Source organism: Hyperolius riggenbachi, chromosome 11, assembly GCF_040937935.1.
Source record: "Hyperolius riggenbachi isolate aHypRig1 chromosome 11, aHypRig1.pri, whole genome shotgun sequence".
NCBI classification, from domain to species: domain Eukaryota; kingdom Metazoa; phylum Chordata; class Amphibia; order Anura; family Hyperoliidae; genus Hyperolius; species Hyperolius riggenbachi.
The window spans coordinates 9,989,132-10,016,676 of NC_090656.1; the positions used below are offsets into that span (position 1 = coordinate 9,989,132).

The 27,545-nt window shown below is 46.3% G+C and overlaps 1 protein-coding gene across 3 annotated transcripts in view; it reads right to left on the minus strand.

Annotated features, from left to right (window-relative positions):
• Nucleotides 1-26,992, minus strand: part of LOC137537636 (fibulin-7-like) — an 88,480-nt gene extending 61,488 nt beyond the window's left edge. Inside the window, exon 1 of one of the 3 annotated variants that reach the window (XM_068259541.1) lies at nucleotides 26,873-26,992. Coding sequence is in view for 1 of the 3 variants with exons in the window: in XM_068259539.1 (XP_068115640.1) it covers nucleotides 18,337-18,429 (93 nt within the window). In the remaining 2 variants the exon portion in view is untranslated. Of the gene's footprint in view, nucleotides 1-18,336; nucleotides 18,457-19,880; nucleotides 19,905-26,872 lie in introns of those variants that run through there. The other 2 variants (XM_068259543.1, XM_068259539.1) reach the window with 2 other exon arrangements.
• Between the last annotated feature and the right edge of the window lie 553 nt (nucleotides 26,993-27,545).

Consider the following 27,545-nt stretch of genomic DNA (forward strand, 5'->3'; position numbering starts at 1 on the left):
CACTGAGCCCCCCTGGGGTGATGGCGCTACGGTGGCATCAGCAGCTGAAGTTGAAGGGCATATTGGCTGGCTGACCATAGCTGGCGATACATGGCGCTAGACACTGCCCCCAGCTGTTTCTGAGGACGAGCTCCCTCTGCCTCTTTCATGGACTCGTCTCCTCCTACTCCTCTCTGACTCCCCCTCTGAACTGTCCCCCTGGTCATCTCCTCTATTGGGAGCACACTTTGCATCCGTATAATCGTCATCATAATCCTCCTGCCCAGCTTCGCTTTCCTCAGACACCTCCACAACGGCACCAACATCAGGTGGTTCATCATCCCCCTCCTCACACGTTACGTCCATACTATCCCCACCTAACTCAGACATATGAGGTGGTGTACCTGCGCCTTCATCTTTGTTGTTGCAGTAGTGGATGTGAATCAGTGATTTCCACACCAAATAACTCCTGCAAAATGTCAAATGCAGCGGATGTGGTGCTGGTGGCTGCGGGAGATGGTGTTCTGTGTTAAATACTCAACCACGTCCTCACAATTTTTGGAAGTGATGGCACGTGCCTTCTTCTGAGCACTTTACTTTGGGCCAGGTTCGCACGAAATCACAGCAACACCACCTCACACAAACCTGCCGGTGCCAGGTGGCCTTCCTCTGGGTGTGCCTCTACCTCTTCCTCTACCTGCTTTGTCCATCTCGGGGGGATGCTAGTTAGATGCACTGCAGTGAGGTGGGTTCACTCAACACAAAGCTAGGTATATGCAGTGATGAGGTGGGTTAATTAAACACAACAGGTACTGGGTATATGCAGTACTGGGTAGTACAATGTGCAGCTCCCTGTCACACACAGGTAGTCACTAAATGTGCTGGGCTGCTGGCAGTGGCACACACAGTATGAATTAGCAAGGCAGTGTATGCAACAAAAGTGTCAGTTTGACACACAGAAAAAAAAATAAATTCAAAGAACAGGATTAGCTCTGAAAAGAGCTGTTGAGGGGTGCTATTAAAGAAATAATAATCAGCCAGGAGCAAGCTAGGAAGCCAAGAGCCTAACTAATCTGTCCCTAGGAGAACAATTCTTCTGCAGCTCGCCCTAGTCTGTCTAATAGCAGGCAGACGAGTGAGTGCAATGGCCGCCAGAGCCTGCCTTATATAAGGGGGGATTGGGGCTCCAGGGCTGAGTGTAGCCTGATTGGCTACAATGTGCCTGCTGACTGTGATGCAGAGGGTCAAAGTTGACCCTCAGTGCATTATGGGGCGCATCGAACTTCTGCAAAAGTTCGCCAAAACCACCCAAAGTTCGCCTGGAATCGTTCGCTACATCTCTACCAGTAACCGTGCCAAATTTTGCCAGGAAGAGTGAAGTGGGCGTCGTGTTGAACAAACCCAAAAGCCAATGAAAAGAGATCCCACCACAGGCAAATATACACAGCAGTGGAGAGAGGGATTAGTCAGTACATCTTGTGTTCTACAGTGGGAGGCCAAAGTTTGGGCAACCTTGTTAATAGTCATGATTTTCCTGTATAAATTGTTGGTTGTAACGATAAAAAAAAAAAAAAAGTCAGTTCAATATATCATATAGGACACACGCACACACACACGTTTAAAATTAGGCAGGTGCACACATGTGGGCATACATTTAAAAGTTGTTTTGAGACCCCCATGTTTCTATTCTTCGGAGAAAGAATTTTTTATTTTTTTTATTTTAAAGAGGGAAACTTACAATTACCCCCTAAATTCTCTTTCTCATAATTGGATTCACCTGTGTATGTAGATCAGGGGTCACTGAGCTTACCAAGCCAATTTGAGTTCCAATAATTAGATCTAAACGTTTGCCCAAACAGTGCCCAAATGTATGCACCTGCCTAATTTTAAACGTGTGTGCGTGTGTCCTAGATGATATATTTAACTGACTTTTTTTATCGTAACAACCAACGATTTATACAGGAAAATCATGACGATTAACAAGATTGCCCAAATTTTCGCATCCCACTGTATGCGAGTGGAGGTAGACAGAGCCAGTCAGAGAACTGTATTGTGTCAGGGAGAGATTACAACATAGTAAAGGTGCCCATACATTACACGACTTGGCAACTATCGACCATCCAGTTCCATAATTATCAAATCAGAAAAACATTTTAAAAAAAATTCCCGCCAACTGCATGCCCAATTGAACATGCTGCAAGATGCCAGGCTGAAATGGTCAATCGGGTGCACGGCCGTAACAGCGAGTGATATTGAGATAAGCAACGAACAACAAAACCAACGGCGCTATTCCCCAATGTACATTTATACATGATCTGTGCTGTGTCGCCCACCGCATAGTGCCAGTCATCAGAATACACGGCTTTTCCATTCATGCCAACACACACCACATGCCATGCACCGGTGGCATGTAGGGAAGAGCAGCACATCCCGAAGATGGAAGGGCACCTGACATGTATAAATGCACACACAGGGGGTACATTTATACACTGGGAACGGCAGCGGACAATTCCAGAGAGATTTTATGCTGAAATGGATTGGGAATCCGCCTGCGATGTGTGGGCAGCCAACAGATCTCTCTCTAAGATTCAATCAGAGATTTGTTTCTTGGTGGAATCTGCTCATCACTAAATGTCTGGCTACAGTGTTCTGACCACAGATCTGCCCAGCATAATTATCTGTGTGCAAGGCACTGTACATACCCTTTTCTATCTCATCATCTCACATGTCACTTCGGGTATCCTTTAAAGGGCAACTGAAATATGAAGGATATGGGGGCTGCCATATGCATTTCCTTTTATACAATACCAGTTGCCTGGCTGTCCTGCTGACCCTCTGACTCTAATACTTTTAACCATAGACTCTGAACAAGCATGCAGCAGATTAGAGGTTTCAGACATTGTCAGATCTGACAAGATTAACGGCATGCTTGTTCCTGGTGTTATTCAGACACCACTGCAGCCAAATAGATCAGTAAGGCTACCAAGAAACTGGCATTGGCCTCCATATCCTTCTTACTTCAGTTGCCCTTTAAGACTCGCATTGTGTATCCGGTTAAAACCAGGGCTGTGGAGTTGGAGTATTTTTGGGTGTCTGGAGGCGGAGTCAGGAAGATGCACCGACTCCTAATGAATTTAAACTGTAATTAAAATAGAAAATATGATAAATATTCTATCAGATAATAGTCCTCTTAAATAATTTATATATACTGAAATAGCTGTGTTCAGGGGCGTAACTAGAAATCACTGGGCCCCCCTGCGAATATTTGGATGCCCCCCCCCCCCCCATAGGTGCCAAATAATCGTAATGGGGCAGCGTTTCACTGTAAAGTAATTGTAAAGTGGGCAGCATTTTACCAGACAATCGTAATGTGGGCCAGAAAATCGTAATGTGGGCAGAGTTCACCAGAAAATCGTAATGTGGGCCTTTAGAAAATCATAATGTGGGCAGAGTTCACCAGAAAATCGTAATGTGGGCAGCGTTCACCAGAAAATCATAATGTGGGCAGAGTTCACCAGAAAATCGTAATGTGGGCACCAGTCACCAGAAAATCGTAACGTGAGCAGCAGTCACCAGAAAATTGTAACGTGGACAGCATTCACCAGACAATCGTAACGTGGGCAGCGTTCACCAGACAATCGTAATGTGGGCAGAATTCACCAGAAAATCGCAATGTGGGCAGCAGTCACCAGAAAATCGCCATGTGGGCAGCAGTCACCAGAAAATCGCCATGTGGGCAGCAGTCACCAGAAAATCGCCATGTGGGCAGCAGTCACCAGAAAATCGCCATGTGGGCAGCAGTCACCAGAAAATCCTAATGTGGGCAGCAGTCACCAGAATATCGTAATGTGGGCAGCAGTCACCAGAATATCGTAATGTGGGCAGCAGTCACCAGAATATCGTAATGTGGGCAGCAGTCAGTCACCAGAATATCATAATGTGGGCAGCACACACCAGAAAATACTAATGTGGGCAGCAGTCACCAGAAAATTGCAATGTGGGCAGCAGTCACCAGAAAATCGCAATGTGGGCAGCAGACACCAGAAAATCGCAATGTGGGCAGCAGTCACCAGAAAATCGCAATGTGGGCAACAGTCACCAGAAAATCGCAATGTGGGCAACAGTCACCAGAAAATCCTAATGTGGGCAGCAGACACCAGAAAATCGTAATGTGGGCAGCAGACACCAGAAAATCGTAATGTGGGCAGCAGACACCTGAAAATCGTAATGTGGGCAGCAGTCACCAGAAAATCGCAATGTGGGCAGCAGACACCAGAAAATGGTAATGTGGGCAGCAGGCACCTGAAAATCGTAATGTGGGCAGCAGACACCTGAAAATCACAATGTGGGCAGCAGTGACCAGAAAATCGTAATGTGGGCAGCAGGCACCTGAAAATCGTAATGTGGGCGGCAGGCACCTGAAAATACCCCTGCAGAATTTCAGAGCGCCCCCCCCCCGGGGCCCGCTCGTGGCCGTTTTTGGGGGGCTGGAGGGGTGGCAGCATGAGGGGAAAGCCTTGCCCACAGTCGGCGGGGAGAGGGGAAGTTCCCCCCTCTCCCTCACCTCGGGGCTCTCCCCTCTGCGCCCCCCTCCAGCTAGTGAATGTGTGTGGGCAGCAGCGGCGGCGGCGGGGGATACATACCTTCTTCCTTGCGTTCCATCGCCGCCTTCTCGCTCTAGCGGCTGACGTCACTTCCGCTTCCGGTATATATGATGTGTACACAGGAATCTTATATATACTAAATAACATCTATGCTGTAAGAATAAAGCCTGATGTGTAGCTGTGTCACTAATAGAGATGGTCAATGAGATGGAAATAATTCTGCGCCAATGCCGATTTATGAAAATGTACGCATTCCTTTTGCTCATGAAATCAAATATTTTGATGTTAAAATTTGGTTTGGGGACTACGAATTAAATGGTACCTGAGAAGGATGAAAAGAAAAGTTTTACACATACCTGGGGCTTTCTCCAGCCCCCTTCAGGCCAATCAGTCCCTCGCTGTCCTCCACCACCTGGATCTTCTGCTATGAGTCCTGGTAATTCAGCCAGTCAGTGCAGTCTGGCCACGTGCCGCTCCCACAGCCAGGAACATTCTGCACCTGCACAATAGTGCTGCACAGGTGTAATATGCTCCTGGCGGCGGAGTGTGTGCATGCGCACTACGCCCGACTGGCTCAAGTACCTGGACTCATAGCAGAAGATCCGGGTGGCAGAGGAGGACAGTGAGGGACTGATTAGCCTGAAGGGGGCTGGAGGAAGCCCCAGGTATGTATAAAACTTTATTTTCATCTGTCTCAGGTTTACTTTGTTACACAGTAGTACTATACTCTACATATGCACTACCCACAAAGCTGCAGGGAATCCACTGAGAATGTTGTGCACATTGAACACAGAGGTGTTGTCTATCACCCATAAACCTGGTTCAGATAGTGCATGAAGAATGTGTAATAGAGGAAGAATCTCCTCATTCCCCTGCAGAGTACCTGCACATCATTCTTACATGTACCCACACTTACATTGCCTAGGGCCTGATAGATGTTCTTTGTTCTGGTCTGTACCTTTTACAAGTACTAGTTTTAGTCTATGACTAAAGGGAATACATATAGCAGTCTACATATCCTTCAAACTTCAGCTGTCTTTTAAAATTCCAAAGTGTTGGTAGTTAATGGACTAATTTCATGTTACATACTTTCAATCAGCAAGATTGTAATATGCAAATTAGAGGAGTCGGAGTCGAGGAGTCAGAAGAATCCTAAACTGAGGAGTCGGAGTATTTTTGTACCGACTTCACAGTCCTGGTTAAAACATACCACCAATTGAGGGAAAGCTCCATTGCACATTACATGCGGTGTGACATTCAATTTGATGCAGTTAAAAGTATGCTTCAGTGCATCTGTAAGGGCAGGTTCACATTGGAGCGCATCCACTCCGGCGCTGCCGTTCCGTTAGCGGAGCGGGAACGCAAGGTCCCAACATGTCAGGAACGTCCGCTCCGATGAGCGGAACGCAGGGAACGGAACAGGAGCGGACTGGAGCAATGTGAACTTTCCCATTGGGAAAGTATTGCTGCCGCTGCTGCTCATCGGAGCGGAATGTAACTGAATGTGAACCGAGCCTAAATGTATGTCACAATGCCTTAGTGTGAGTAGCCTTGAGGCAGGGGACACAACTGTTTTCAAGCAGGTTTTCTGAATGAGTTCTGAGGAACTTGTTAATCAATGGCTAGTACACAATGCGATTTTCGCGCGCAAAAAAAAAAAAAAAAAAAAAAAAAAAAAAAAAAAATCTGCAGGATGATTCTGCTGTTTTCTTTAACAGTTACATTAGCGGCTGTAGGGAGGAGAAAGAAAACCAAAACAAAAAAAAAAAAAAAACTTTTTCCTGCATACAAACACACATGGAATGCAGAAAAACATGATCAGAAAACTAAAAGACAAGTGTGTCCCTTTCCTTAAAGTGTACCAGAGACTAACAAATAGAACAAATCTATACTTACCCTGGGCTTCCCCCAGCCCCATAAACACATCTGAGTCTCTCGCCGTCCTCCTGCAGTCTGCCATTCAGCCCCGGTAACTGGCTCAGTCAGGTCCAGTCTGGGTCTTCCACACATGTGCAATAGATCCGGACTGACGACTGATTGCGGCTGAACAGCAGACTGCGGGGAGGACAGCAAGGGACTCACATGTGCTTAAGGGGTTGGAGGAAGTCCCGGGCAAGTATCAATTCCCTCTATTTGTTAGTCTTTGGTTTACTTTAAGGACCAATGTCAATAACAAATGTGTGCCAAGTAGTGATGTTTACTGCTGATGAAGGTTCAGTGCAAGTCACCAGGATTTATTTATTTTTAAACTTGTGGTGTAGAAAATAACCTTCATGAAATCAATCCTGTGCCTGTTCTGGCGTTGGGATGCACTACTGCTGAGTAGGGGGAGCATAGCCAGCCTCTCACCCAGCTGACTCACTTAGGAGTCTCCAAGCACAGCGCTTGGTTAAAGGGGAACTGAAGTAAGAGGTATACAGAGGCTGCCATATTTATTTCCTTTTAATCAATACCAGTTGCCTGGCAGCCCTGCTGGTCTATTTCTCTGCAGTAGTATCTGAATAACACCAGAAACAAGCATGCAGCTAGTCTTGTCAGATCTGACTTTAAGGCCCCGTTCACATCACAAACGCGGATGGCCATGCGTGCGGAACGCACGCCATCCGCGTTTGTATGCGTTGCGTGGCTGATCCCATCACTGAAAAGTGAATGGGACAGCCACGTGTTTTTGCAAAAAATGCGTGCAGCATGCTTTCCCGGACCGCACAGGTCTGGAACGCATGCAGTGTGAACATCAGACAGTGCACTCTATGCAATGTCTGATGTCGTGCATGTCGGCCACCTGCACGCGTTTCCAAAACGCGGCTGGAAACGCGTGCAGTGTGAATGGGGCCTAAAGTCTGAAACACCTGCATGCTTGTTCAGGGGCTATGGCTAAAAGTATTAGAGGCAGAGGATCAGCAGGGCTGCCAGGCAACTGGTATTGCTTAAAAGGAAATAAACATGGCAGCCTCCATATACTGCTCTTTTCAGTTCCCCTTTAAGAACGGTCTATGTAGGCTGGGGGAGCATACATGAGTCAGCTGGGTAATTATGCTACCCTACACAGCAGTAGTGCACCCCAACACCAGTACAGGCACAGGATTGATTTCAGGAAGTTTATACATTTTCTGTCCACAAATGAAAAATTCCTGGTGAATTGCGCTCTTGTACTTCACTGCTTGACAGTATTGTTTGTGACGCTGGGCCTTTAAAGTTACATTGAATCTACACATTCACTACTACATAGAATCAGATTAAGATGTACCACCTTGCCTAGGGCCCCATTACATTTAGCACCCCCTTGTGGCCTTTATGATAAGCTGTAGTGGAGAGAGAGAGGGGGGAGTGAGGTGGTGGCAGGTGGACTCCTTAACACACATACTGTATAAATTAAGCCAGCAGGTAATTTGGGTGCAGGGTAAAGAAACTGCTCAACCGCCTACTGCAAACATTCTGGCGCATTATCATTCCCCCTCCAGGTCGCCGTGGACACTGGGGAAATACGCAACCCGGCTGCAAGCTACTGCTGACAGCCACATTTTATTACACGGTTATCTAAGTCATTTGGCCTGCGTCTTGACAGCACCCAAATTACTGTCTGAGTACCGCTTTATCTGTAATTCCTGTTACGGCCTATGGCAACGCCAAAACCTCAGGCACCATTTGTACTTGCCTTACCCCTTAAAGGACAACCAAGGTGACATGTCACATGATGAGATGAACATGTGTATGTACAGTGCCAAGTACACAAATAACTAGGCTGTGTTCCTTTTTTTCCTCCTCTGCCTGAAAGAGTTAAACATCAGGTATGCAAGTGACACTTTCTGTCCAGGTCGGGACCGGGTCAGACTGGCTCAGACTATAGCATAACCCACACTGATAGGAAAGTGTTTTATGGCTGTAATTTCTTGTCAGTAAATGGCTTCCCGGAGCAGGAAAGAGTTAAAAAAAAAAAAGTCAATAATTCATAGATTTGAGCTGTAGCATACTTCAATGAAGGTGCCATTGAGCAGAGACAATGAAACGTAAAAACCTAAAAACTAGATTTAAAATATAAAATAAAAAACTGTGGGATAACAAAAAAACAAACAGCAAAAAAAACAAAAACACTTTTAGTAGAAGGGGGATAGATACAATTGTTTTTCTCATCAGTTTATTTTTACCTTGGATGTCCTTTAACCACTTGCCCACCGCCCACGGCCGATGGGCGGTGGCAAGGGCTGGGCCCAAACGACCACAATACGCCCATGGGCGGCGGACGTGGTTATGCGGCGATCGCGTCATGCGTGGCGCGATCATCCGCCGGCGACAGGCTCCGCCCCCCTTGCGCAGTAACCCGCCGGCTGTTCGGAAGCTCCAGCGGGTTACTAGCTGCCCGAGGGAGGGACCACCAGGGCAGGATGCAGCCACCAAGGTAAGCACCCAAGCACACTGGTATGCCCCCCCCCCTCTGATCACCCACAGCACCCCTCAGACCCCTCCCCCCCTGCCCACCCCTCAGACCCCTGTTTGCACCCAATCAGCCCCCTAATCACCCATCAATCACTCCCTGTCACTATCTGTCAACACTATTTTTATGATTAGGTCCTAAACTGCCCTCTGGGGGCTCCTGATCACCCCCCACACTCAGAATCTTCCCCAGACCCCCCCAGTGTACTGTATACATCTATCCTCCCCTATAATCACCCGTCAATCACCACCTGTCACTGCCACCTATCAGATCAGACCCTAACCTGCCTCTTACGGGAATCTGGTCACCCACCCACACCATCAGATCGCCCGCAGACCCACCCTCAGATCACCTTCAAAGTGCATTGTTTACATCTGTTCTGCCATCTAGTCACCCACTGATCACCCATCAATCACCCCCTGTCACTGCTACCCATCAGATCAGACCCTAATCTGCCCCTTGGGCACCCAATCACTCGCCCACACCCACAGTACGCCCTCAGACCCCAGCCCTGATCACCTTGGCAGTGCATTGCTTGCATCTATTCCCCCCTCTAATCACACCTTGAGACACCCATCAATCAACTCCTGTCACCCTCTAGCACACCTACCCATCACATCAGGCCCTAATTTGCCCCATGTGGGCTCCTGATCACTCGGCCAAACCCTCAGATCCCCCTCAGACCCCCTTCCGATCACCTCCCCAGTGCATTGATTGCATCTATTTTCCCCTCTAATCACCCCCTGAGACACCCATCAATCACATGCCCATGTTCTCTGCTGCCATGTCCAGGTCACGATTTGAGAACATCCTGCGCTTCCTGCACTTCAGTGCCAATACAACCTGTCATCTAAGAGGCCACCCTGCTTATGACCGGTTCCTCAAAATTCGCCCCCTCATAGACCACCTGTCATCAAAGTTTGCAGATGCTTATACCCCTAAACAGTCATTTTGAGGCATTTGGTTTCCAGACTACTCCTCATGGTTTTGGGCCCCTAAAATGCCAGGGCAGTATATAGTATATAACCCCACAAGTGACCCCATTTTAGAAAAAAAAAAAAAAAAAAAGGATACCCCAAGGTATTTCGTTAGGTGTATGATGAGTTCATAGAAGATTTTATTTTTTGTCAAAAGTTAGTGGAAATTGATTTGAATTGTTTTTTTCACAAAGTGTCATTTTCCACTAACTTGTGACAAAAAATAAAATCTTCTATGAACTCACCATACTCCTAACGGAATACCTTGGGGTGTTGTCTTTGTAAAATGGGGTCACTTGTGGGGTTCCTATACTGCCCTGGCATTTTAGGGGCCCTAAACCGTGAGGAGTAGTCTTGAAACCAAATGTCTCAAAATGACCTGTGAAATCCTAAAGGTACTCATTGGACTTTGGGCCCCTTAGCGCAGTTAGGGTGTAAAAAAGTGCCACACGTGGTATCGCTGTACTCAGGAGAAGTAGTATAATGTGTTTTGGGGTGTATTTTTTACACATACCCATGCTGGGTGGGAGAAATCTCTGTAAAATGGACAATTGTGTGTGTAAAAAAAAAAAAAAAAAAAAAAAATTCAAAACATTGTCATTTACAGAGATATTTCCCCCACCCAGCATGGGTATGTGTAAAAAATACACCCCAAAACACATTATACTACTTATCCTGAGTACGGCGATACCACATGTGTGGCACTTTTTTGCAGCCTAACTGCGCTAAGGGGCCCAAAGTCCAATGAGCACCTTTAGGCTTTACAGGGGTGCTTACAATTTAGCACCCCCCCCAAAATGCCAGGACAGTAAACACACCCCACAAATGACCCCATTTTGAAAAGTAGACACTTCAAGGTGTTCAGAGAGGGGCATGGTGAGTCCGTGGCAGATTTCATTTTTTGTCACAAGTTAGCAGAAATGGAATTTTTTTTTTTGTCTCAAAGTGTCAATTCTGCGAACTTGTGACAAAAAATAAAATCTTCTATGAACTCACCATGCCTCTCAGTGAATACTTTTAGATGTCTTCTTTCCAAAATGGGGTAATTTGGATAGTATTTATACTATCCTGGAATTTTAGCCCCTCATGAAACCTGACAGGTGCTCAGAAAAGTCAGAGATGCTTCAAAATGGGAAAATTCACTTTTGGCACCATCGTTTGTAAACGCTATAACTTTTACCCAAACCAATAACTATACACTGAATGTTTTTTTTTGTTTTTTTTTTTAGTATCAAAAACATGTAGCACAATAAATTTGGACAAAAATGTATACAGAAATTTTACTTTATTTGACAAATTTTATCACAGAAAAAAAAAAAATCTTTTTGACAAAATTCATGTCTTTTTTGATGAATATAATAAAAACAAAAACTCACAGCAGCAATCAAATAGCACCAAAAGAAAGCTGTATTAGTGACAAGAAAAGGCGGTAAAATTCATTTAGATAATAGGTTGTATGACCGAGCAATAAACCGTTAAAGCTGCAGTGGTCTGAATGGAAAAAAAAAAAAAAAGGGCTTTGGTCCTTAAGGGCTGGAACCCACAGGAGCGCTTTTGGCAGCGTTTTGGCAGCACTGCGATACGCTAGCAGTTTTCCAAAACGCTGGGCTAATGTTAATGGATGGGGCAACTTCCACAGGAGCGTTTGCGTTTCCCAGAAACGCAAACGCAGGACCTGCAGCATTTTGGGAGCGTTAGCGCTTCAATGTAAAGTATTGAAACGCTAGCAGAAACGCTCAGCAAAACCTAAACTGAGCGGTTTTGCTAGCGTTTTGCGGTTAAGCACACTGTAACAAAATGAAAAATAATTCACAGGACCAATCAGGATAAAAACGCAAAACGCTAGGCACCCGCTGGGGAAAAAAATACAATGTTGCAAAACACGACCAAAAACGCGCATGAATCCGCTTGCAAACCGCTCAGACAAAACGCTAGCGGTTGCGTTTTGCGTTTTTCAGTGGGTTCCAGGCCTTAGGCTGGTTTCACAGTGGGACTTTCAAGTCCCACGTTACAGCAGCCAGTAACGCAGCCTAACTCACAGCACTGTAAAATCAATGTGCTGTTCACAGTGGCGTAGCTAGGGCATTTGACACCCGGTGCTAGGTATTGAAAGACACCTCCCACCCACGGTACACCGCGCCGCGGCAAAAAAATGGTCGTGGCTATGACCGGATGGGGCAGAGCTAATTTAAAAGTGCACCCAAGTTTTAGTCAACCTTTCTCCAGAAAATTCACATCATTGCGCAGCTTTTCTCCAGAAAATACACAAAATGTCAGAAGCTTTCAACATAAAATACACGTAATGCCCAGAAAGGTCAACTTATACTTGGAGGAGACTTCAATGCCCCAATTTCTCCCGCCTTAGATTCCTCATATAAAAGGTCCCCGTAAGATTTTCTCGTTACAAAACTGGCTACACTCGGAAGGACTCTACGATCCTTGGCGTGCACTACATAGTAATGAAAAAGACTACACCTTCTACTCACAGGTGCACAAGTCCTACAGTAGAATTGACTACTTTTTGGTCCCGGACAGAACTCTGCAATTAGTATCAGAAGCCAAGATAGGTTCTAGATTGTGGTCCGACCACGCCCCGGTCAGCATCTCCATCGAAGTTCCGCTGTCTTGTCCAACTTCTAAAGCATGGAGGTTGAATAACAACATTCTATCTTCACCTAAAGACGTTCAATGGTTAAAAGACCAACTAAGGGAATTTTTCAAATTCAATGAAACCCCAGATATTGGAGTTTCCACACTTTGGAACACCCACAAAGCATTCGTAAGAGGTCTGCTTATCAAACTTGGAGCCAGAATTAAAAGAAAAAAGGCAATCCAAAATTACTGACGTATTAGCACAAATCAAAGCCCTGGAGCAAAAAGCAACAGTCACCCCCTCTCCAAAACTAGAACATGAGCTATTTTATCTTAGGCAAGATTTTCGCTCCCTTATACTTCAAAAATATGATTGGATGGTTCACAACTCCAAGGCCCTCTTCTTTTCTCAAAATAATAAAGCAGGCAAATTCTTAGCTTTAAAACTTAAAAAGAAAAGAGCAAAAGCCACCATACAAAAAATTATCCACCCCTTCACTCAAAAACACTACACAAACCCTCAAGATACCGCTGACGCGTTCAGCGATTATTATCAATCACTCTATAATCTCTCCCAAGATGCCAATACCCCCCAGCCCACCTCTAAGACCATAGAAGACTTTCTAGCACCGCTAAACCTCCCCACAATCTCTAAGACTCATCTAGAGCAATTAAACGCAAAAATATCCAACCAAGAAGTCCTAATGGTCATAAAACATCTTAAAACTAATAAGGCCCCAGGACCGGATGGATACACAAACGAATATTACAAGTCCTTTGACTGCATTCTGGCTCCAAGATTGACCAGTTTATACAATACTATTATGTCTAACGGCAAAACCCCGGATAATTTTTTAACCGCTAATATCTCGGTTATACACAAGACGGGTAAAAATCCTTCTAGTACTTCTAATTATAGACCTATCTCTCTTCTGAATGGAGATACTAAAATTTACGCCAAAATTCTGGCCAATAGGCTAGTTAACATCTTACCACTGATCATACATCTTGACCAAGTAGGCTTCACTAAAGGCCGCCAAGCCTCGGACGGTACTAGAAGGATGATTAACCTTATGAAATACGCTGAGCTCACCAAGACGCCTTCTCTGTATCTTACTCTAGATGCAGAGAAGGCGTTTGATAGAGTGCATTGGGGATTTCTAGAACAAACGTTATCGAAATTTGGAATTATAGGGCCTTATGCCCGTGCAATAATGGCCCTCTACTCTAACCCCTCAGCTACAGTATCTCATGCAGGATTCTCCTCCAAACCCTTTCAAATAACGAATGGTACCCGCCAGGGCTGCCCCCTTTCTCCTCTTATTTTTGTGCTTATAATGGAGGCCCTGGCTGAGACCATTCGAACAAACCCCTCTATTTCGGGACTGCAAGTAGGCGAGCATCACCACAAATTAGCACTATTTGCTGATGACGTCATCTTAATCATCACCAACCCACTAACCTCACTAAAACATATCCAAACAGTCCTTAACAATTTCTCCAAAGCGTCTTATTATAAAGTGAATGAAAGCAAATCCCTCATCATGAGTAAAAATATAAACAGTACCTTAACCCAACAAATCGCACTCAACTACCCATTCCCTTGGACACAGACCGCCTTAACTTACCTAGGCATCCAATTACCCAAACACACCTCTGACCTCTACAACGCTAACTACCTCCCACTACTCAAACTAGTCTCAACAGGCATAGCCAACATACAAAAGGTAGAACTTTCCCCCACAGGAAAATCAGCAGCGTTTAAAATGCAAATATTACCCAAAATCCTATACACGTTCCGCACTATCCAGATACCAGTTCCCCACAAATTTTTTACAGAATTAAATAAGCTAACCTCTAAATTTTTCTGGGCGGGGAAAGCCCATAGAGTCTCCCACAAAACTATTACAATCCCAAAGTCTAAAGGTGGATTTGGCTTCCCATGTTTAAGCACATATTACCATGCCTGTATCCTTGACTCGGCAAAACTCTGGTGGACCCCAGTGGATAGAAAATTGTGGCTAGACATAGAAAAGGAAATCACAGGCATAGACCTTAAAATCCTACTATCCACTAGCATTCTACAAATACCTAGCATAACTCCCAAGCTACTCTCAGTACAAGCCACTCTAAACTCTTGGAAACTCTTCATCAAAAACAACACACTAACCAAAGAAGGCACACCTCTAAAAATCCCAATCCAAGTATTAAAACACCTTACACCAGACCTTCAACTAACTCCGTGGATTCAAAAAGGTATAGTAAATATCAATGACCTATTAACTAATAATTCCATGAAACCCTTCAACCTGCTAAAATCTCAATACAAGCTTTCAACATCAGAAATATTTACTCACTTGAGAATATCCCACATTATTAAAAGCCTAAATATGAAAATCCCACTCCTCCCAAACTCCCTCAACGCCTTCCTAAACGCCACATTTACTATGAAGAAGGGCATCTCAATGTGGTATGACTCCCTAGCCTCCAATAAAACTCCTAATTTAAACAACTACATAGACAAATGGTTTAGAGATCTTAACATTAAGTTTTCCCCCTCACAAATAGCCCAAGCATCGAACTCTATATCCAAATTATCATCATGCTCAACACACTGGGAAACCCACCAGAAAATTCTACTAAGATGGTATCTGACCCCACAGAAACTAGCTCTCTTTTCCCCCGAAAACAACCCTGCCTGTTGGAGATGCAAATCGGCCCAAGGCTCATTACTACATATATTTTGGGAATGTAAACAAGTCCAAAAACTCTGGTGCTCGACCTCAACAACAATATCTACAATTTTAGGCACCCCATTTAATGTATCACCAGAACTGGCATTACTCCATATTGGAATCGATTCTTGTCCAGTCCAACAAAGAAAACTAATAACCCACCTTATATGCTCCACGAGACAAGCCATAGTTCAAAACTGGGGCCAAGACTCACTACCTACCTTTTTTCGAATTCTAGCTACCACTTTTAGCAACTTAAAATTAGAAAAACACTTCAACAAATCACAATCTATATACCAAGCACTCCAAACACTCACTAATATAACGCAAACCAAATACGGAATCAACCTCCTCCCTTAAAGTCTCTTAAAGTCTTTCTAGACCACCACCTCCATCCAGACCTCCCCTCCAAAAACCTACCCTTGGCCCCCCCTTGGGCCCCACAGTCAGGTTCATAGAAGGGACCCACTCCATACTGCCACTACCACAAGGATCTCCCTCTCCCCAAGCCCTTTAAGGCCGACTAATAAAACCACTGACCCCTATCTACAACACACAAAAAGGAGTACTAGTTACCTGGGAAATACCTGGCCCTATTTATAATTTATAACCTATCTATAAACGTTCTAACCTAGCGACTAGAAGGCACAATAGTCCTAGGCTTCTTATTCATTACCTCCCCATCTCGCTTCCTCACCCTCTTGTTGGCTCCAGAGGTTTCTTTGTTCCTCTTAATATTACAATTCTAAGCTAAGTAAACCACTTCTTGATACACTCAGACTGAAAGGCTAGCTATTGCTAGTTAAAAAGTATACTAAGACCAAGGTGTTGGAACCAAACAATGAAAGACCACCCCTCCTTAACATACCACCTCAACCTACACCACAGCCCAGACCAATATTATTTATATTATGGTGTTCCTCAGGTTATACTACTCTCAGCACAAGCACTTGTCAGGTAGTTGGCTTAGCCCCTGTAAAAGTGCCCACAAACCACACAAACCAGAATAACCCAGGTTCACCCAATCAAGCTCCCCCTCCCCCCCCCCCCCCCCCCCCGTCCTCCGGGACCTCGCCGGAGGCCAGGGTTTGAAACGCAAATACAAATACCAGCTAAGAGGACGTAGAGGACCTCAGCCCAAACAAATCTCTCTATTATCACAAGAAAAGTAACTTCAGGGTATTTCTACCAACACCATCCAAAAATTAATGTACTATAGAACAAAAACAACCCCTAACCACAGCTTGGCCTTTGTTTATGGGTTAAATAAGAGGGTTCATGCTCTATACTTACGGGGAAGGTAAATGTTTTGACTCAATGTTAATGTATTGACTTAATGTTTTGACTCAATCTTGTTCATTGATCAAGTTAGCAGTTAATGTTTGAAGTTGACGCTGTTGATTTTGGTTCATTATCTATGTCAAACTGTTGAAGAAAATTTCAATAAAAAATTTATTGGGAAAAAAAAAAAAAATACACGTAATGCGAGAACATTTCACCAGACATTACACGTTATGTGAGCAGATTTCACAAGAAAATACATTCAATCATGTCGGCAGATTTGACCAGAAAAAAATCATTCAATCTTGCGGCACATTTGACCAGAACATACACAATGTCAGCACCGGATTTCACCACAAAATACACAATGTCGGCAGTTAAACTGACCACAAAATACACAATGTCGGTAGCAGATCTGACCACAAAATACACAATGTCGGTAGCAGATCTGACCACAAAATACACAATGTCGGTAGCAGATTTGAGTGTTGGCAAGCTGATAGCCTGGTGGGTAGGTGGTGAAGGGTGAGCAGCCTGATTGCCTAGTGGGTAGGTGGGCAGCCTGCTGGGTAGGGGGGCAGCAGTGGTGGGTAGGTGGGCAGCCTGGTGGGTAGGTGGGCAGCAGTGGTGGGTAGGTGGGCAGCCTGCTGGGTAGCCTGGTGGGTAGGTGGGCAGCCTGGTGGGTAGGTGGGCAGCAGTGGTGGGTAGGTGGGCAGCAGTGGTGGGTAGCCTGGTGGGTAGGTGGGCAGCCTGCTGGGTAGGTGGGCAGCAGTGGTGGGTAGGTGGGCAGCAGTGGTGGGTAGCCTGGTGGGTAGGGGGGCAGCAGAGGTGGGTAGGTGGCCAACCTGCTGGGTGGCCTGGTGGGTAGCCTGCTGGGTAGCAGTGGTGGGTAGGTGGGCAGCAGTGGTGGGTAGATGGGCAGCCTGCTGGGTAGGTGGGCAGCAGTGGTGGGTAGGTGGGCAGCCTGCTGGGTAGCCTGGTGGGTAGGTGGGAAGCCTGCTGGGTAGCAGTGGTGGGTAGCCTGGTGGGTAGGTGGGCAGCAGTGGTGGGTAGCCTGCTGGGTAGGTGGGCAGCAGTGGTGGGTAGGTGGGCAGCAGTGGTGGGTAGCCTGGTGGGTAGGGGGGCAGCAGTGGTGGGTAGGTGGCCAGCCTGGTGGGTAGGTGGGAAGCCTGCTGGGTAGCAGTGGTGGGTAGCCTGGTGGGTAGGTGGGCAGCAGTGGTGGGTAGCCTGCTGGGTAGGTGGGCAGCAGTGGTGGGTAGGTGGGCAGCAGTGGTGGGTAGCCTGGTGGGTAGGGGGGCAGCAGTGATGGGTAGGTGTCCAGCCTGCTGGGTAGCCTGGTGGGCAGCCTGCTGGGTAGCAGTGGTGGGTAGGTGGGCAGCAGTGGTGGGTAGGTGGGCAACCTGCTGGGTAGCCTGGTGGGTAGGTGGGCAGCCTGCTAGGTAGCCTGGTGGGCAGCAGTGGTGGGTAGGTGGGCAGCCTTCTGGGTAGCCTGGTGGGTAGGTGGGCAGCCTGCTGGGTAGCCTGGTGGGTAGGTGGGCAGCCTGCTGGGTAGCCTGGTGGGTAGGTGGGCAGCAGTGGTGCGTAGGTGAGCAGCAGTGATGCGTAGCCTGCTGGGTAGGTGGGCAGCAGTGGTGGGTAGGTGGGCAGCCTGCTGGGTAGCCTGGTGGGTAGGTGGGCAGCAGTGGTGGGTGGCCGGTGCACCTGTAAAAGAAAAAAAAAAAAAAACATTCACTTACCTGCAGATGAAACCTCTCTTCCGAATCCCAGGCAGCCTCTCTCTCTCTCCGCAGCTCCTTTTGAATGTCCCGTGCCGTCTCCCGCTGCGTCATCAGTGCAGGGCTACGGGAAGATGGCCGCCGAAGCCCGCACTGGAGACAAAAATAGACGTCAAGATGGCGTCGGCGGAGCGGAGCGCTCCTGGCCGCCCCATGGTAGCGACGCCACTGGCTGTTCACAGTGCACACATTGCGTTACATAGTAACGCAGCACATTTAAACAAAGTGCTGCATGCTGTACGTTATACTGGGCTAAGCCACGTTAGACTGTTTGCACATGCTCAGTAATGTTGGAGGAGGAGGTCTCCCCTCCTCCTCCGCAGCCAGCCACATGGCTAATATTCACTGCAATGTGAAGACTGTGGTGGGATTGTAGTGTTGTCCGGATCATGAAGGAATCGTTCATTTGATCCGGATCACCACAATGAAAAATTCGGTTCACAGTGGATGTCTGTCTGGAAGAAACAGGAACATACAGAATGTACAGTGCAGGGAAAGTCCTGTCCTGCTAGTCATTTCACCCAGTCTGCTTCCCTAGTAAAATGATTCGGTTCAAAGATCCGGATCTTTTCAATGGTCCGATTCAAATGATCCGAATCCTTAAAAAGATCCGGACTTCCTATCACTAACCTGGAGCGCAGCTCAATCTGTCCAACTTCAACACCACCATGCGTTGCGTTAGAGGCACGTTATGCGACCATAACGTCCCCTAAAACACAACGTCTTGTGGGAAAGTAGCCTAAGGGGCGAAAAGACTGTGGTCCTTAAGTGGTTAAAGGGAATCTAAACTGAGAAGGATATGGATTTTTCCTTTTAATATAATACCAGTTGCCTCACTCAAGCTGATCCTGTGTCTCTAATACTTTTAGCCACAGCCCCTCAACAAGCATGCAGACCAGATGCTCTGACTGAAGTCAGACTGGATTAGCTGCATGCTTGTTTCAGGTGTGTGATTCAGTCACTACTGCAGGCAAAGAGATCAGCATGACTGACAAGCAACTGGTATTGTTTAAAGAGACACTGAAGCGAACTAATTTCACCTTATAATTCGCTTCAGTGCTCTAATGCCAAGTAATCCGCCGTGTCCCCGCCGCTAAACGAGCGCTGCAGAGCCCCAAATCCCTGGGGGGGCAATCTGTCCGGCATTTCCTGGACGCGGATCGTGTGGCGATTGACATCAGGAGGGGCAGAGCTACAGCTGGAAGCTCTGCCCCTCAGCACAGCAAAATCCACCACCAAGTTGGTTGTGGATATTTGCTGAGGGATTTGGGGGCTCTGCAGCCCTCGTTTAGCGGCGGGGACATGGCAGATTACTTGGCATTAGAGCACTGAAGCGAATTATAAGGTAAAATAGGCAAAATTAGTTCACTTCAGTGTCTCTTTAAAAGGAAACATCCATATCCCTTCTCAGGAGAGAACAGAGGCACCAAAAAGGATAAAAAGGTTTTTAAAGGAGCTTAAAAGCCAAAAATGTCAGTAATTAGAAGAGGCAGTGGTGGACTTACCTCCTCCAAGCAGACACAACACGACTGTACATTCAGTCTATTTATTAACAAACTCCAGATAAAACAAAGCAACTTGTTTCACGGGTCAGCGCCCGCTTCCTCAGGCAATAGAAAAAGGAGTTACAGCTGCAAATGACAGAGATCAGAGGCTATATTGTTTCTGCTATAATACATCCTACATTTAAAGCTTCAATCAATGAGTGACAAACATGTGCAACATAACATGGTACATTGGCAGTAAGGTCCAGTATTTTGTATTATAGAATTATTATGTTGGTGGGTTGTGTTGGAGGGGAGGGGGAGAGGCCAAGGGCAAGGTGTATATCAGGAGGAGGGGGGGGGGGAGGAGGGGGTTTATCAATTGTGGCCATGGGACGTGCAAATTACAGAGCAAGTAGCAAAAGATCAAAGGTAGTAAAAGAGTGTGAATGGCAGCAAAACAAACAAAACAGTGGCAGCAATACATACCCCAGTATGGGGTTAAAAAATACGGATGGTGGCAGTAAAGACAAGATGTAAGTGGGTGAACCCACCAGGACTTACCATCTAGCAAAACAAACAACACTCGGTGCCTCTGTAATGGCAGAGAGTGTCTGAGCATGCTAAGTAGTGTGCAGGATGTGACATCAACTGGGGAGAGGAAGTGCATCATCAGTGGGCGGAGCCTACAAGGACTTACCCTTTTAGAGAGGAGTCAGGCCGCCATCTTGGAAGAGGCATGCCTGGTCCTCAGTACTGATGGGCCGCCATGTTGGAGGTGGCCCAGATACACGGCACTAACTTCAACATTTGCCAAAAAAGATATATACAAAAAGGGCCTAATAAATAGCAGAGATTAGTCAGGTCTTGATAAAAAGCATATACATGAATATACATACAACATATAGCTTATAATATTAGGAGTACAAAGTAAAAGATCTATGTCACATTTGTATTAACCCTCTGGGCGATACAATTATATCGCCCAGGAGGTGGCGCAGCACTATTTTTTAAATTTTTTTATTTTTTAAATCATGTAGCGAGCCCAGGGCTCGCTACATGATAGCCGCAGCGCAGCGGCATCCCCCCACCCACTCCGATCGCCTTCGGCGATCAGAGTAAGCAGGAAATCCCGTTCAGAACGGGATTTCCTGCTGGGCTTCCCCGGTCGCCATGGCGACGGGGCGGGATGACGTCACCGACGTCGTGACGTCAGAGGGAGTCCCGATCCACCCCTCAGCGCTGCCTGGCACTGATTGGCCAGGCTGCGCAAGGGGTCGGTAGGGGGGGGGCTGCACGGCGAGCGGCGGCGGATCGGCGGCGAGCGGCGGCGATCGGAAGTTACACGCAGCTAGCAAAGTGCTAGCTGCGTGTAACAAAAAAAAAATTATGCAAATCGGCCCACCAGGGCCTGAGAAATCCTCCTGCGCGATATACCCCGAGCTCAGCTCGGGATTATCGCTCAGGAGGTTAAAAGAAAAGTGGTCTGATATTGGTTGAAAAATTCACTATTAAACTTATGGTAGATCCATGGTGGGGGGGAGTTTTTTCTGTTTTCAACAAAGATTAACATAGTCTTAATTTAATAGGTACAACAGTCAAAGCAGCATATAGCCAACAATATTAAAAAGTGTGGAATAAAACGTTTATGAAAAAATAGGTCTGACGTTTGGTTAAAAAGAAACACTATTGTACTTATGGTAGATCAACGGTAAGTTGAAGTGTCGTTAAAGTTGCCAGATATAATTTTCGGGGGGGGGGGGGGGGGGGGAGGAAGGAAGGGGGAGGGTTTGAGGTTGGGGGGAGTTTTACTTGTTTTCAACATAAATTAGAAAGTGTGGAATAAGATTTTATGAAAAATAGGTCTGACATTTGGTTAAAAAAACACACTATTGTACTTATGGTAGATCAACGGTGAGCTGAAGTATCATTAAAACTGCCGGATATGATTTTCGGGGGGGGGGGAGGGGGGAGGGGTTATGAAAAAGGGGTTAGTGGGTGTATTTGACCAAAAATGTTTTTCAGACAAAATTTAAGAAATAACATTAACATAAACATAAAACTGGTACGGCATAAAATTCTTATCATCAATCTGCATCATCAATAATGATAATAAGAATTTTATGCCGTACCAGTTTTATGTTTATGTTAATGTTATTTCTTAAATTTTGTCTGAAAAACATTTTTGGTCAAATACACCCACTAACCCCTTTTTCATAAACCCCCCCTCCCCCCGGAAATCATATCTGCCAATTTGAATGATGCTTCAGCTTACCGTTGATCTACCATAAGTACAATAGTGTGTTTTTTAACCAAATGTCAGACCTATTTTTCATAAACATCTTATTCCACACTTTCTAATTTATGTTGAAAACAAGTAAAACTCCCCCCAACCTCAAACCCTCCCCCTTCCTTCCTCCCCCCCCCCCCCCGACAATCATATCTGGCAACTTTAATGACACTTCAGCATACCGTTGATCTACCATAAGTACAATAGTGTTTCTTTTTAACCAAACGTCAGACCTATTTTTCCTAAACGTTTTATTCCACACTTTTTAATATTGTTGGCTATATGCTGCTTTGACTGTTGTACCTATTCAATTAAGACTATGTTAATCTTTGTTGAAAACAGAAAAAACTCCCCCCCACCATGGATCTACCATAAGTTTAATAGTGAATTTTTCAACCAATATCAGACCACTTTTCTTTTAATACAAATGTGGCATAGATCTTTTACTTTGTACTCCTAATATTATAAGCTATATGTTGTATGTATATTCATGTATATGCTTTTTATCAAGACCTGGCTAATCTCTGCTATTTATTATGCCCTTTTTGTATATATCTTTTTTGGCAAATGTTGAAGTTACAGCCGTGTATCTGGGCCACCTCCAACATGGCGGCCCATCAGTACTGAGGACCAGGCATGCCTCTTCCAAGATGGCGGCCTGACTCCTCTCTAAAAGGGTAAGTCCTTGTAGGCTCCGCCCACTGATGATGCACTTCCTCTCCCCAGTTGATGTCACATCCTGCACACTACTTAGCATGCTCAGACACTCTCTGCCATTACAGAGGCACCGAGTGTTGTTTGTTTTGCTAGATGGTAAGTCCTGGTGGGTTCACCCACTTACATCTTGTCTTTACTGCCGCCATCTGTATTTTTTAACCCCATACTGGGGTATGTTTTGCTGCCACTGTTTTGTTTGTTTTGCTGCCATTCACACTCTTTTACTACCTTTGATCTACAGTCACCTCTTTTGCTACTTGCTTTGTAATTTGCATGTCCCATGGCCACAATTAATAAACCCCTCCCCCCCCCCCCACTCGCTACCCCTGATACACACCTTGCCCTTTGTGACGCCGGGCGACGCCCAGTCGGCCAAAACGCGATTGCGGTCGCTTTGCGACACAAATCGTTAAACCAAGATCTGATGTGTAGTATCCCTCTGCTTAAAAACAGCTGGGGAATCTGTCTTAGCTGAAGTGACAGCCTGGGGGGAAGGTGTTAATTAGCTTGGACATATTCCCTGTGGAAGGCACAATTTCCCTTTTGGCTCTGGGAACCAGGTGACACCTAGATGTTAATTAGTCAGCAGAGAACTCACTCTGCCATTTGGGGAAGACAGGATGAGCTCCCAGCAGGGGGCTATTCAAAAAATCTGCTCTGCTCAGACCGGCCGGAGCCATATTAGAAAGCATGGAGTTTAGTATTTTGAGCATGTTTAAGCAATACCGTTCAGGTGAGAAATGTGAAAGTTATATCATTCTGCTGGTCCGGATCTTGTGAGTGTTTTGATATTAAATTTGGGCCACTGTCCTAAACAGAACTCTGGGAATTCCACCGTTTTTTAACCAGGCATGCAAACATGCCCAAGTTTGATATCATATTAATCGGTAGGTTCTGGGGATCGAGAATATGTACATATTATTTGTGGGCCGGCCGCGCAGGTCTGCCTAGGGAACATGTCAGGATTATGAGGTTGCTAAAGCCCCTGCCCACATGTGATTACCATAGTCCGGCCTGGAGGGCCGACTCTGGGAGCCCGCCTCTGAGCTCAGCTCCATAAAAAGTGAATGAGCTGCCTGGGAAGGAGTTTCCTCCCTTTACCATCTTCATGACAATCTGCTGCCAGCCAGAGGACATAGGGCTGGTGGCCATTTTGCTGACCCATCTGAACAAAGAACTCTAAGAACTTGAAACCGTTTGCTTGAACTTGATTGGAAACCAGAACTCTGATTTTTCCCACAAACAGGACATCTTTCCAGGAACTAAGTATTTTTCTCCCTTCTTTTATTTTTCATACTGGCTATTACTGTTTTAATAATTGTTGATTTTCATAATTGTCTGTATATATTAATTATTTATATTGCGTGAATAAACGACTTTCCCCAAGTCATTCACTGTTTCGCTACCCAGCTTATCAGCACACACAGAAATGATCCCGGGTCTCTGAAGATACGCTACTGTTTGTTTGTTGTTGGCTAGACAGAATATCGTGTGTTTAACCGTTTTATTCGCAGGATTAGTCAGTCAGTTAGTGGGCCCCACGGTCCCATAGTAACCGCGGTGGTGGCAGTTTACTCTGAACCAGTAGGTGACGTTGTAATTACCCGTGTCTCACAGGCTCCCTTCTGAGTTGTCTGCGGCTAATTCTTAACGGTTCCTGCGCATTGACTGCGACCAGAGTTCGCACGATCTGTGCGCTGGCACCGTTTAGAAGGCTAAGTGCGGTCAGCCACTAGGGCTCCTGTGACACCCTTGGACTCTCCCCCTCCCCTCCAACACAACCCACCAACATAATTCTATAATACAAAATACTGGACCTTACTGCCAATGTACCATATTATGTTGCACTTGTTTGTCACTCATTGATTGAAGCTTTAAATGTAGGATGTATCATAGCCGAAACAATATACCCTCTGATCTCTGTCATTTGCAGCTGTAACCAGTGCTGGTCGTAATGAAAGAATCTACGCAGTTACGCTTAAGGATACCGTAATTCAATTGCTTACGTTACGATATTACGCTTGGTGCCGTAACATCCACGCGTATGTTTTGACGCATGCGAAGCATATGTACGCAATAGCTGTCACTCACAAAGCGCCGCCTACTACTTACATATCAGCTTGCGTCAAAACGTACAACGCGTACGTTTTGACGCATGCAAGGCTGATATGTACGCAGTAGGCGGCGCCTTGTGAGTGACAGCTATTGCGTACATATGCTCCGCATGCGTCCAAAACGTACGCGTGTGCACGCATTCCGGGTACGCTCAGCCTCAAAGCCTGTGATTGGCTAATGCGTACAGAACAACAGGAAGTTCAAAAAACCAGGCCAGACGCGTGGAAGAGACCTGGAGAGAGACACAGACTTGATCTGCAGGCCAGGGCACCATTCCATATTCCACAGCCAGCCAGAATGCCTCCCAAGAACTCGCCCAGCTTGAAAAGGATGGTGATTGAGGTAAGTGATCTATTGAACAAAATGCATATATGTTTGGTACTGTTTCTGTGCATTTATTTATATTTGACATTAAAAAGTGTATCAGGTGTTTGTGAGTTTTTTATTTTATTTGGCACTGTAACTTTGCTTGTACCACTACTGTTAAAGGGACTCCAAGCTATGCGTCATGACGGCGGTCGGCGTGACAGTCCTGCGCATATGCGGGTTTACTGCGCATGCGCAGGACTGTCACGCCGGCCGCCGTAATGACGCGTATTGGCCGGCATAATGACGTGCCTCTTCCTATACCAGCAAGTGTCGGGGCTGTGTGCTCGAAGTCCCTTTAATAGTAGAGACACATTCACACTGTATTTTGCTAAATGGTAGCTATTTTTTTTTTTTAGCAGTTTGCAAGCGGTTGTTTAGCCGTTTGCGTTTACCGTTTTTTGCGCGGTTTGCGTTTTTTGTATGGGAGTTCCTAGCGTCTACAGCATTTTGCGATTAGTGATTAGTGTTCTGATTGGGTGGTGGTTTTTTTTTCTGGACCAAAAATGCAATAGCAGCATAGGGGGCGATATTGTGGCTGGGAACGCGAAGAATCACTTGCGTTCCCAGCCTGACGGACGGTGACGGCGAAACCGGAAGTAAACGCCGGCGGGGACGGGTGGATCAGAGGGACACGGCGAGGGCACCGATCAGCTGTAGGGGGCTGAGGGAAGCCCCAGGTTAGTAAAACTTTTTTTTTTCTGGCTTAACCCCTTGAGGACCACAGTCTTTCTACCCCTTAAAGAGACACTGTAACATCAAAAAGATCCCCTGGGGGGTACTCACCTCGGGTGGGGGAAGCCTCCGGGTCCTAATGAGGCTTCCCACGCCGTCCTCTGTCCCACGGGGGTCTCGCCGCAGCCCTCCGAACAGCCGGCGACTGTGCCGACTGTCAGTTCAATATTTACCTTTGCTGGCTCCAGCGGGGGCGCTGTGGCGACTTTCGGCACGGAAATAGACGGAAATACCCGATCTCCGTTGGGTCCGCTCTACTGCGCAGGCGCCGGAAACTTGCGCCTGCGCAGTAGAGCAGACCCGACGGAGATCGGGTATTTCCGCCTACTTCGGCGCCGACAGCCGTCAGAGCGCCTGCGCAGGAGCCAGGAAGGTAAATATTACGTCACCGCTGCACGGAGGGCTACAGCGAGACCCCTGACGGATGGAGGACGGCGTGGGAAGCCTCATTAGGATCCGGAAGCTTCCCCCCCACCCGAGGTGAGTACCCCCGAGGGGCCGTTTTGTCGTTACAGTTCCTCTTTAAGGACCAGACCCTTTTTTTCCATTCAGACCACTGCAGCTTTCATGGTTTATTGCTCGGTCATACAACCTACCATCTAAATGAATTTTACCTCCTTTTCCCAAATAAACATGGCGGCATACTAATGGGTATGGGCCACGCCCCCTGACCCCGATAGGACAACGTACTCTTAAAAGAATTCCGCCCCCATCCGTCCCGTCATTCTCTTTTTCTGTCCTCGATGGACAGGTACTCTGTTTAGGACCTTATCTTTTTTTTTTTTTTTACCTGGGTCCATTTTTTGGTTTTTCTTTTTCCTCTTTCTTTCCCCCTTACACGGGTTCAGCCTCTCCCGTGTCTCGGCGGCATAGTTGTCCCAAGTAGGACTTCAGCCGTCTGCTTGCATGCGGAGGTCCTTTCCCCTAAAGCCCTCTTCAAACATGGCTGCCACCCAATAGAAAAGTTGCTGCCAAATCTCGCGAGACTTCAACCAGGCATCTGATTGGCTGCATCACGCATGACGTCCTATATCCAGGAAGCAGAGGGGAAGAGGACGCCGAACACTACAGGAGGCGTGGGAGCTGGCTGTTTGGCTAAACTGCTGAACGCTGCTTCCCCTCTAGAAGTAAGGCTGGATGACGGACGCTCTTGTGACCTACACCTCATCGGATTCAGGTCTGAAAGAGCATATTTGTTATGATTGTGCATATTTATGTGGCAGCAGTACAGGAGGCTTATGAGGTTAAATACTTCTTTTAAAGGGGAAATGGATGACTCTGCGCAGGGGGCCTCCGCTGGAAAATCCAGGTAAAGGATGCTAAATGCATCCTATCACTCTGGTGGTTCACAGGGTGTATTGTTTTATAAGGGGGTGCACCGGTGCTGGTATTTTAAAAAGAGTGCTCTTTTCTCTTACTTTGTCTTTTATATGCTGATCCTTTTTTAGTGAAAACACTATATT